This window comes from Dermacentor andersoni, chromosome 1 (assembly GCF_023375885.2).
Source record: "Dermacentor andersoni chromosome 1, qqDerAnde1_hic_scaffold, whole genome shotgun sequence".
Lineage (NCBI taxonomy): Eukaryota > Metazoa > Arthropoda > Arachnida > Ixodida > Ixodidae > Dermacentor > Dermacentor andersoni.
In genome coordinates this window covers 134,288,667-134,301,562 of record NC_092814.1, presented here as the reverse complement: position 1 = coordinate 134,301,562, position 12,896 = coordinate 134,288,667, and the positions used below count along the sequence as shown (strand labels likewise).

Below are 12,896 nucleotides of genomic sequence, written 5' to 3'. Positions count from 1 at the left end.
CAACATTTCAACAAGTGGACTTGTCTTCTTCAAGTCCACTTGTCGAAACATTGGCTCCCGCTTTTACCCTGTTCTAGTTTTGCTCATCGTTTTGAATTCCCCCCCCCCATCTCCTGCCTCCCCGTATTTTCCCTATACTCCTGAATACAGAGACAAACAACATACAACATTGCATACAAACTTAAAGTAAGCCAGTCAAGCAAGACATCTTACATAGGTTCTTGTTTTCTCCACATTTGTAAGCACCTTTCCTCAGAAAGCAAGAAAGTCACCATAAGACCTTTCCACATTTTCATGTGGCAATGACAATTATCCAGCATAGATATAGAAAGATAAGCTCATTTTTTATCTACCATATCAGCTTCAGAATTGAGTGATGTGTAGCCTTGTATACTCAGCCTTGCTTACACGCAAAATTTTCTATAAATATGAAAAAAAGAAAAAGAAAGAAAGGCCATTTCACATTGCATGATGGCAAGGTGTGAATGCAAAGGCAAGCATGCAAACTGAACTCTGTGGAAACTAATACAGTGTTGTGCTCTACAACAAGCTTTCATTTTATAGGCTCATGTAGAAATACAGCACTAGAGTAACAGTAAAACGTCAAAGGTAAACTAATACCAATGATGGTTATGCAGCTATAACAATACCTCTGCTCTGTATTGTAAACCAATAAAAAGTAGACTGGTATTTCTCTATGGGTAGTGGTCCATGTAGTGCTTACAATGCAAGATGTTCAGTTCCAATGTCAATAAATTAGAAAATTCTAAGCATGTTTTTCGCACAGCAAGAACACGAGATTTCTGGTTTGCTTTGAATTATGCTTTATGTTTTCATAACATATATGTTGTATTCAAATAACATCACTGTCATGACTGGTGCTGACAACCCATTAGACTAAAGTAAGTACGGCATGATGTTGTTGGTTTGTAACTAGGTATGTAGCAAACGTGTGTATAATGGCAATACTTTAGTGAGAGTGCAAGCAACTCCCATCAAGGCAGTGACCATGACAATGGGCAATCTGGAAAGAAACAGATGTGTTCGAAAGTATAGGCATATGCAAAAATAAACCCGTGAAAAATGAAGACACAGCACAAGGTTAAAGTTATGCTCTGAAACAGTTGGCCAGAAAGGAAACAGGTTCTCTTCAGTGCTTCAAGTGGGTAGAGTTCGTAGTTATATTTTTCAACAATTAATTTTTGTGCTGAGCAGTAGCACAAAAAGTAAAAAAACAAAATGTATTTCTATGACGTTTGTGTTCTTGCTATACAGGACAATCAGGTTTGCATGTTCTTTTTACCCCTTTCATCACTTAGCTTTCCGGTATCATGGATTAGTATGCATAGTCACGAGCAAAAGTTCGGAGACCAAAGATGCCAATCTTTTTTTTTTCTAGCTTGGGCGTTCTGGTTGATATCAAGAGTGAATGCATATGGATGCGTTTGACCAACACAGCGTATTAAACCAATTCCAGGCCATAGAGCTGCTCTAGAAGATATTATAATCTTTTGCTGATACCGTGTTCTCCAAACTTTTGCTCGCGACTGTACATGGTGCATGACTGGCTACACTCAATATGACCAGTTGACAGAATTCGTGTTCCTTTACCTGCTCACGTTTGACTGCCCAGATTGTAAATTACTGACAGCACTGTTAAAAAAATGTGCACAGCTTGCACTAGTGGTGCAAGGCTGGAGTCAACAGCGGAGCTTGTGATCACCTAGCTTTTACGTGGCTTGCCTAAGTTGTTTGTAGGTTTTGCGAGGTTATGCTAGGTTTTGCTAAGTTGTTGGTAGGCTTGGCTAAGTCGTTTCTAGGTTTTGCAAGGTTATGCTAGGTTTTGCTAAGTTGTTGTCTCGGTGGGCTTGACGCTGGAACTTTTCGAGCAGTCGCAGGCTGGGATCGACTTCAGGCGCCGACTCTAGCATTCCCTGGACTGAAATTCGGGATCATCAACTAGGCGTCGCCTCTTCTCAGTCGCAGCTTCGGCGCGCAGTGTTCCAGATCAGCTGGGTGGCCACGCATCGCTTCTCGCTTGGCAGTACGGTGCTATTCCTGGTAAGCCGCTTCTTCTTTGGGTGTCTGGACTTTCTTTTGTCTTCTTATGGCAGCAGCACGTATGCATGGAGTAGAGGAGGCGAGAGGGGTGTCGCTGCGCTGGCTGTTCAGAGCTTTTACTTGCCTGTGATATCGCGACTCTGCCCTAAGCACGTGGGGTGCGAGGAGGTTACACGGCTCGGTGCTCTCGCAGGTGGCTGCTAGGCAATGCGAGGTGGCAGACAGCTGGGCTGAGTTTTCTGGTAATGCTACACGGCAATACTAAAAGCTTAAACAGTTCTGCTGTTAAAAGCTGACCTCTGCCATATTTTCAGGAAAGCATATTTTTTTGGCACAATATGCAGCTTCGGTTGAACAGCGCATGGGAGTGACTGCAAGAAACACCAGCACCAAACAAATGGCTGCAGTTGTGCAAAATAGCCCTGCAGCACAATCAAGGTGTTTGCAGAAAGCAAAGCAGAAGATGGCTTGCTCTGTTTCTATTCATTTATACAAATATGACACAGATGCATCACGGGTGATTGCAACCTATAAATGCACCCAGCTGGTAAATCCAAGAGTGGTTTAAAGAAAGTTCACTTCATTATGAGTCCTACTCATTTTCCTTTTCATATTTATTGACTACACACAAAAATTTTCTAGCTGTCATTTAAACTATTTGTATAGTTAAGGACTTGGAAGAACATTAAAGTCAGGATGTTCTGCCTTAACTGCCTGCAAAAAAAGAAAGCATGCAGATCCAACGCAATGTTACAATGTAAATGACACAAAGTTTGTTTGAGTTAGGTAGCAGCAGTAATGGATGGCACATGCAGTCTTGTTGCCTGTAGCTGTGTAGCTGCACCACAATGATGAAGGCGATGTACGATGCGTGTCAAGGAAAGAATGGTGACAAGAGGTGTGTGCACAGAGAAGTACAACACATGTGTAAATACATTTAGGGCTTTTATATACCTCTCTTGTCACAGTGGCACATGCCCATTCTGGGGGATGGCCAAGAATGGACATGTACCCACAGATTCAAAAGCAGCCCTACAAAGTATGTGGAACAGGCACAAGCATTGCAATAATCAACCTGCAGCATTTGACATTGCTTATCTTCACCACAGGGCTAAGATTGCTGGGCACTGTATAAAGTTCCAGTGGATACCTGGCCATGCCGGCATTTCGGGAAATGAAAGAGCGGATGAAGCTGCCAGAAATGGACTCCAATACCACAAGTTCAAAAGAATATTTTTTACAAAAGCCGACGCTTCAAACATGGCAAAAAAATATGCCTATCAAGAAAAAGACTGCATCTGGAATCTGCCGCTTCACCAAGGTAACTTCCTGCGTTACATTGACCCAGAAATGAGACCGAAAATTCCACGACCACTTCCTCGACACTTAGAGATGTTGTACCATCGTCTTCGACTGAACGTGGCATACACGAACAATTATCTGTACTGCATAGGGCTTACCACTGTCACAGCTTAGAGACAATTGAGCACATATTATTAGAATGCCCCACGTACCGCGACGAGAGACAATTTTTTGAGCAACAAATGGACACGATTTGCCACGAACCGTTAACGTTACCGAGCATCTTAGGTCCAATGCCCATCCCTTCAAAACAGCGATGGGTTTTGGATTTATTGTTCAAATACCTATCAGAAATTGGTCTAATAGGAAAGCTTTAAATATTGCACCCTTCATATACAAAAGCCTAAATTTACCCGCCATGTCACCTGTAAATATTAGTATCGGGTCCACTCGGACATTTCATATTTATTTTTATCCTCTTTTTCTCCCACTCTCTTCTGGAATCTTTTAATCCCATTCCCCATCCCTATACAGAGTAGCATGCCAGCGGTTATATACGCGCCGGCAAAGTTCTCTGTTTTTCTAATAAAGAGCCCTCTCTCTCTCTCACTGGCTAATACTCAATGGTTAAATAAAAAAAAGAAAAGTAAATCAAAGCATCCATTGAATATTATGTGCTGCTCCACTAAGATATCTGTGTGCTTTAGAGATACCTATGAGTTGACATTAAATGCACATGGTTTATTTCATGATTTATTGTTTGATTATGCAAAACAGAAGTGTGCTCACTGGCACTGCTTTGTTGATCTGCATTCAGTGCTATATAAGTCGTCTATTTGGCAAGAAACTTGTGTACTTGGACCTAATCCTGGGGGGGTTAGGCAAAGAAAGCTTCGGTTTAAACTGCACTGCAAGAGGTTGTGAACTGTGCATTGCAACAACTGTGAAAACATATTTCGCTATTGTACAATACAGAAGCTACAAGCATTGCGATCATCAGATGCGAGTGAGCAGTTGAACACATTTAAGTGGTACCTACTAATCTAATTAATAAAGGGGAAATCAGACATCCACCCATTCGTAGCAATCGCTACAAAGGAAACCCATATGGGTTCCTCAAAAGAAAAGCCTTACAGTTGAAGAAAAATTTGTCCTGGTCCGGGATGACTTTGCGGGTTTCCGCAGAACTATTACGTCAATACCTACTAATCTCACACCTCATATTTAACCGGCTAAATCGATTAGAAACAATTAGAAATCATGAGAAACCAGGAAAAAAGCTCTCTTATTAGGTAGGCATTTGACAAAAATCTCATTATGCTGGTCACATACATTTAAACCTCGTGCTCAAGGAAAGAGTGAAGAAGATAAGCTTTAGAATTCCCCGAGTTTGAATATTATCAATCTGGATCATTTAATTACCTGAAAAGGCTTCAGTGAGTTTTCCATAATGGGCACTATCCACTGCTGGGCCAAGGCCAGGATCAGCTGCAACAGCAATAACTTGGAGACCAAAAAAAAAAGGTACACATGATTAAAATAAACTCAAGCTGTACTGCATGACTGATTAATAAAGCTTTATTTATAATACACATCTTGCTTGCTCCCAAAATGGCATCTGCAGTGAAACAGGTGGTATACTGGCATGTCAGACTGGTCATTTCAGTGAACATGACCTAATTTCCTTGAAGTGTTCACGGCACATTTGCTTACCAGAAATCCTTAAACTAGCACCAACATAGGTGACGCCCATATTCCAGATGTCACATTTCAGGCACCTTGAGAAAAGTGCAAACTGTATGTACAGAATCGATGTTTTAATATCCTGCACAAATGATAAGGGTCTGCTATAAAAAAAAAATTTTCTAGTTTTCTTTACAAATTAATGTTTCTTTTCAGAACAGTGACAAATGTACCGTAAGAACCGGAATATAGGTCGAACTTTTTTTCAAAAAACCATTGCGAAAAGTCGATCCTCGTCTTATATACCGCACATTGGCGGAAAAACTACGGAAGTCTTGCAACAATGGGCAGATGAAGTAAACAATAACTGTCACATCAGTCATATACAGAGTAGCAATGCAGATGGTGAAAATGAGAATGGAGGAATGGGCAGAACGTGAAGAGATCTTGGGAGAGCTGCAGAATGGATTTTGAAGGAACAGAAGGCTAGATGATAATTTATTTGTTATAACACAGTGCATAGAGATAGCGGCAGCCAGGCAGAAACCGCTATGGATAGCTTTTTTAGACATTAGAGGAGCCTATGATAATGTAACCGAGAAAAGTTATGGAGCCAGTTGAAGGAATATGGTCTAGCGAGAAAGGTGATTGGATTCCTACAACAAGTTTATACAGATAATGAGGTAGAGATAACATGGGAGGGGGAAACTACAAAGCCAGCTAAAATAAGAAGAAGTCTCAGGCAGGGCTGTCCATTGTCGCCCCTGCTTTTCATGATTTACATGAGCCAAATGGAAAAAAGGCTAGAACAGAGCACAACAGGAACAGACATAAGCTATATGCTGGAAGGGCAGAAGGTAACTCAAGTACTAGCCGGACTGATGTATGAAGATGATATTGTACTGCTTGCGGACACCCGAGTAGGGCTACAGGAACTAATGAGCATATGTGGAGAGGAGGGAGAAAAATTGGGACTGCAATTCAGTAGAGAGAAGTCTGGGATAATAGTATACAATGAAGAAAGGGGGGAACCATTGGACATACAAGGCACTAAGATTGATCATGTTGAAAAATACAAGTATTTGGGCATATGGCTAAACAAGGGCAAAAAGTACTTGGAAGAACAGGAAAAAATTATGATTGAAAAAGTGAAAAGGAACTCAGCTGTAATGAAACACAAGGCACTATGGAACTACAATAGGTACAAGGTGGTTAGAGGGGCATGGAAAGGGGTTATGGTACCGGGCCCCAATGTGGTTCTAGTGTGGGAAAGGAGGTGAAGGGGACGGAAAGAAAAATGTGGGAAGAAAGAATGCTCGGAAAGCCAGCGCTATCTATGTATAGGACACAAAAACAGAAGATAAAGAGAGCTCTTATATGATAACTCGCGGGGCAGCTCACTATTATTCGAAGCTAGGACGAGGGTTTTGAGAACGAAAACATACATGGCTAAATTTGAAGACGTGGACCTTCTGTGCACAGCCTGCGGAGCTGAAATTGAGACCACAGAGCATATAGTGCCGAGATGCACAGACCTTCGCCTGACTCTGGCTGAGGGAACAGTGACAGATATGGAAGGGGCATTAGGTTTTCCTGGGGAACGAGGGAAAATAGACGAGAAAAGAGTGGCAGTAACGAAGGGGAGGCTAGAGGATTGGTGGAGGAGGTCAAGGGAGATATAATACCATAAATCGGGGAGCTAATGTTTTCTATACTATTTTAGATAGTTATTTTGGTGGGAGGAGGGGAGTGAAAACTAGTTTAAAAGGAAGGGGATATAGAGAAGAAAAAAAATAGGAGGGGGAGCAAAAGGCTAGGTGGCACCAGCCACCGCGCGTTACAAAGGGTGTAGCCGCCATCCATCCATCCATCCATCCAACAATCGCCATCGCCATCAGCAGCAGCGTGCCGTGGCGGCATTGTGGCCGGCACCGTCAGTTTGAGTTTCCATTGTCACAAAGTTATATTGCTTAAAGGCTGCTTTTTCACATTTTGTTTCAAAATGAGCGGAAGCCGATGGCAATTCACCGTCGCCTTCAAGAAAAAGGCGATCGAGTACGCGGAAGCCCACGGCAACCTGGCGGCATGGGCACGTTGCAAGTGCTAGGCGGCGCCCTGTCTTTCCGACCCCTAGCGCCACCTGACGAATAGTTGCGCGAATGTGGTAGGATTACTCACGGCGTCAGCAGCCCGCGCTGCGTGTTTGGCGTCCTGTCAAACGGTAGCGATGGCGCGAAACAGTGTGCCGATATTAATTTTAACCGGGTTTCGGGAATTACAAGATCTGCATAGTTTTTTTAGGGAAAAGAATTTAGAGAAAGGAAGTCGTCTATTTGAAGTGGGGCACGTCTACGGCGTGAGCGAAGTGCTGAAATCGCACTGATCGGAAGTGACTGCAAGGTTTATTCCGCAAACGAAAAATAATGCACCAGCGAGATGCGTGAAGCTCAGCTTAAGTTACTTCGTTATCTATGGTGTTGACGCATGAAATTATAGGCGACAATGATTCTTGAAGATCGGCGACAGCAGACAAATCCTAGCGGGGAGCTGCGATTGCCGTGCTGGTATCGCAGGGAAGTGCAAGGACGCCGCGGTAGTTTCCCTGTACATACAGGACGGCAAATACGAATCCAAAACATCTCATCCAAGAACGTGGGGCGTACGAACGACTCTTAAGACCTACCAGAGGTATTCTAACGTTGCTCTCCCCAAACACAAAAAAAGGGGATGAACTTACCAGTTGTTAGACTACGCTGGGAAAATATTTTCGCCCAAGTTACTGGAAGTGCGATACTTTTATGTTGCGATTTTTCAGTGCGTGTAAAGGAGGTTCCAATAAACCACGTTGTCAAAAATTTTGGTGATCTCATCTGCCCCTTCGTTGATATGCTGGGCGCAGAAGGGTGTATGCCAGCTCAGCCGGCTGCAACCCCTCCTTAAATCTCTCAGCAAGCCCTAGCGCTGTTTGAATGGGAGAGGATTGGGAAAGAGTTCCACAGCTTTAGCAGCTTTACTGCGGTATAGTGTGGGAACAAACTACTTTGTTTGTTGCATATCCCGGTACGCACTGCAGGCAGTGACGTAGCAAGGGGGGGGGGGGGGGGGCGTGGGCTCCGGGTGCAAGGGGCCAGCGGGGGGGGGGGGGGGGGGGGGGGTGTCATATACGTCTGGAGACACGCGGAAATTGTTGATATCCTCGCCTTCCTCGAATAAACCCGGGGGAGGGGGGGGACAGAAGACCTATGGGCCCCGGGTGCCAAATGACCTAGCTACGCCACTGACTGCAGGTGTCCCGTTGCTGCCATCATTGCTGTAAAAGCAAAGAATTCAGCGTTATAACGCACTTGGCATAACGCCGGAACATAAAACAGCTTATGCCGTCGGACAAGCGCTATCCAGTGTTGACGCCGCTCTGGTTCATATGGTCGGCTTGGAAACCTGTAAAACTTTGTTCCTCGTGAGTTGGTGTACGTGCTGTTGCAGCCCACTACTCAACAGCTCGGGCTGCACTTCGGCATTGCTCAGAAAAGGCAACAGCTACGCGCGAAACAGTGCACATACAGGCTTTCCGAACCCAAGCGAGCCGGTCGTATCCTGCCGGTTCCGCGCTCGCCGCCGCGAGGGGCGCCCTAGTAGGCGCGGGAACTACGTGCGCAACCTGCCTATAGCGCGAATTTGAAGTATCCGAAAAGAGCATTCGGTAGTGGTGGAGGCAGAAGCAGCGTATCACAACTTGCAGCAACCAAAAGAAAACGTCATCCACAACTTGCAGCAACAAAAGAAAACGACCGCAGCGTATCCAAAACTGGAAGACAAGGTTGCGGAGTTCGTCCGGGAGCTGCGTGTAAGATCACTGCCTGTGACTGCCGAATGCATTCGTTTGAAAGCGGTAGAGATCGCGCGGGCCTCTGGACTGACGAGGCCGCAATTCAAGGGCTCGCCATCCTGGGTGCGACGATTCATGAAGAGGAAGGGCTTTGCACTGGACGGTACAGAGGACGGTGCTCTATGGGACGTGGACAGCGAGAAGCATTTGTCACCCGACTCAGTTAGGACGACGCTGATACGGAGTCGTCCGAATCTTGCACGAATGCTTGCGTACTTCGTGCCCTTCTGTGTACTGTACACCCGGCCAATTTTTAACAGTATCGCCCGACCATCGACCCGCGTGTTTGTCAGCACCTCATCATCACGGCACGGAGTGGCGAAATAGCGAAAGTGAGCGCATGTGTATGCATGCGCGTATCTCATTTGTTTCGCCGCTCAGCGCCGTTAATAAGGTGCTGACGAGCACGCGGTTCGATGGTCGCGCGATACTGTCAAAAGCTTGGCCAGGTGCACATGCGAGCAGCATTTAAATAAATACTGTCACCACTGTGCAACCGGCTGAGTCGCATTTGTTTCAAGGTAAGGGTGCCTTTCGGTACTTTTGCCATTGAAAAATATTTTTTTTCATTTTTAGAATTGGTTAGTTGGGGGGTCGACCTATAGTCCGGTTTTTACGGTATATACACGTGTGCTGAGATGCATAACATCTGACATTACAAATAAGCAGGCATATGGCTAAGGACATGACTTGACACAATCTGTTTTATTGATCTCTTGATGAGAAAATTGCTCTTATATGACCTCCCAGGCTGAAATTAACATTTATTTACAAGTTACCTTGTTGAAGCATTGCCTCCAGCTGTAGCTTACCTTATTCAACCACCACTGATCACTTCAAGTCTCCACCTTCCTGTGAACAATTTTTCTTGTTTTAACATATAATCTTCAGCCACTATAGACTGCATTTCCCGCCATTCCCTTGGCGTTCATTCTTACTCTAACAGACAACTAGTTATCAGCTCTATGCTTTGCACGACTTAACAGTTGCGCTTTTATTGCAATAGCAACTATATATGGACACTCCAGCAACACTTGCAGCATCAGCATCATGTCCCCGACTCTGTGTGTGTGTCTGCATTACAAACACACATACTGCTTTGGCCACTGGCAGCCCACTTGGGGATGCAAAAGAGAATGCAGAACTGGCGTTCTGTATACACCACACACAATATTCCTCTGTTGAACATGAAGTGCTATTCTGGAGCCCTGGCACAGGATTTGCTGAATGCTCCCCCACCCCGCTCCTCCAAAAAGATAAAGCACTTTGCAGCATGGCCACAATGTTTCACGAGACAGTGGCCACAGCATATCTGATGGCATAACCATATGTGCAGGGAAAATTAGCTATGTCAGTGTGTTTGTCATCTTGTTGCATGGCGAGACTGAAGGCTACCTGCTGAGTGCACTCCGGTATGTCCATAATATGTCGCAACACCTCATACAACCTCTTACAGCATTAAACAATAGCAATAAGCCCAACTCCAGCAGCATTACCTCCACAGATCTACCACTATTGCTAGACAGAGCAGAAACCAGTTGTTTGTTTATTCAGTTATTTATTGTATTCGTTCAGCATATTCTGCTGCGGCAATATGGCATTACAGCAGAAGAGGAAAAACACGTGTATGAATGTCCAACCATTACAAGACTAAATATACAAACTCTCCAAAGAAATAACAATTTAAAGAGAATACTAAGAGAAAGAAGCTATGACAACTATTACATGATTTTTCAAGTTATTACAAACATTTTCAAGAATACTATACAACAAATGATCACAAGGAAAATAAAGCATGGTCTAATTAACAATTTTGTGCAACATGACTTTGAAAGAAGCAGGGTTTCGATAATTATTAATGCACTGGGGTAATTGGTCCCATGCTACTATAGTACTTGAGAAAAAAGATGCCTGAAAAACAGAAGTGCAGCAAGATATGTCATGTATTTTCCAATCATGGTCACGGCGTGCAAAAACTAAGTATGGTGGTAGAATATACAGTGCTCGGGTCATTCGAATTTTGTGAAAATACTACACATTATCTCCAGTTTCGCATGATGTCAGATTTTTTACAAGTAACCAACCTAAACGAGCCTTGACACTAGGCACACTGCTGTGAAAATGATAATCATGTGTCATGAACCTCGTGGCTCGGTTGTGGACACAGTCCAGCATATTGACACGATTGAGTGTGTGTAAGTCCCATGCTGCACGTGTACTCCAGTATGGGTCGTATGTTCGTAAAGAATTTCTTTAACCTTAAGAGTGTTAAAAAGTTGATTTCAGAAATTTCAACGTCCTAAATGCTTTTGCAGTCATATGCTGCATATGCCTTGTCCATATGAAGTAAAAAAAAATACACGCCCAAATATTTGATCTCTAATACCCTTTCAATGGGCATTGTGTCCAGAAAGTAAGTAGCCATGACTGCAGTATGCCTGTGTGTGAACAAAATGACATGCCATTTTGCAGTGTTTAAAGTCATATTCCATTTTATACACCAGCACTTTATCGATTTCAGGTCTTCCTGAAGGTGGTAAGTACCTGACAAACTATTTACGGCACAGTAAGCTACACAATCATCAATGTACAATCGACTTTGTATATTAGTAAGTCTTCAACAATGTCGTTAATATAAACCAGGGATAATTGTAAGATGATTTCAATTTATTTCCTCTTAATCTCGTTTAAAATACCAGAAGGTTGCATCTGCTCTCTAATCAATACTGCAGTTCTATCCTTTCCTCTTTCATTGCTTGTTCTGCACTGCTTAACTTCCCCTCAAGTTTCTTTGTTATCCTCCAAGTTTTGGCCACTTCAGTTACTATTGGCAGAATGCACTGAGAATATGTATGTAAAGTACACTTCTTTTCAGGGATACCAGTAAGCTGCCGTTCATGGCTTGGGTGCACCTTCCAAATGTTCTTCAACCTAGTTTTAGTCATCTTCAAATTTTCTTCTCATGATCTGGATCCCCAGTACCTACTTGACCTTGAGAAACACGCACCTTTACTGCTTTGAGAGGCTGACAACCCTGCGAGCAATCCCTTATCTCTCCCTTTTCTTGGCTATTTATTGCAAGCTGTTCTCCTTGGCTAAAGAGTCATGTGCTTCTACTGTTTAGCTTTGGTGTCTGAGTGAACAAAGCTATTCATAGTTCTACAGTCCTGCATTGATAGCAATGTGGCAGCATTGTGTTTACTGGGCGATTCATTGGGAACATGGTCCTGACACTTGACACAACTTGTTCAACTTTAAAGTTCTGCTCACATACTAGACGTATTAATTTTTTCTTGGAAGATTTATTTTTCACTTATCATGAAAGCAATGCTTGTTAAGAAGCTGCCTTTCTTTTTGGCTTACTGAAAGCACTCGGCAGTCAGAAATGGATATAAAGAGACTGCCTAGCTGAACAGGTAATTCATATCAGCAAGAAACATAATGCAAGACAGAAAAAGATAAAGACTTGATGCACATATTTACTTCTTATGTTGCTCCCATATGTCTTGCACCACATTTTTTGCAAATGTTTAAGATGTTACTCTTTTTCTTTTTTTTCTGTAGAAGTACTGCCACTACTGTGGTCTAAATGGTTGCATGAAAGTTAATTGAATTAACTCACAGATTCCAGAAAACGACGAAACAGGAAGCGCTTCCTTATTCTTGATGACCGTGGGAAGTTGAGCTCATAGCAGAGGGTTGGCACAAAAATGAAATAATAAATATCTGCAAAAATAGGATAAAGCATCTGCCATTAATGGACTCTAGATGTTCCATATAGTACTCAGTAATCTTACAATAGTAACACAGCCACACTTTGACAAAGACAACTATAATCTGCATTAACGTAACAGCTCAGGAAGACTCAAAAGAAGGCAAATGTAGATCAGGACGTAGAACAGGCCATCCAGTTTTACATGAGTCTTCTTTAATCTTATTCCACTATCGTTAGGCTAATTCAAGC

At 43.2% G+C, this 12,896-nt stretch overlaps 1 protein-coding gene across 4 annotated transcripts in view; it reads right to left on the bottom strand.

Annotated features, from left to right (window-relative positions):
* Nucleotides 1–12,896, bottom strand: part of mdy (diacylglycerol O-acyltransferase) — a 242,736-nt gene that overhangs the window by 56,227 nt on the left and 173,613 nt on the right. For all 4 annotated transcript variants that reach the window (XM_050191515.3, XM_050191513.3, XM_055062068.1 and 1 more), the window contains 2 exons: nt 12,555–12,658; nt 4,786–4,866 (listed from right to left, as the gene is read on the bottom strand). In XM_050191515.3, coding sequence (XP_050047472.1) covers nt 4,786–4,866; nt 12,555–12,658 — 185 coding nt within the window. The remainder of the gene's footprint in view (nt 1–4,785; nt 4,867–12,554; nt 12,659–12,896) is intronic.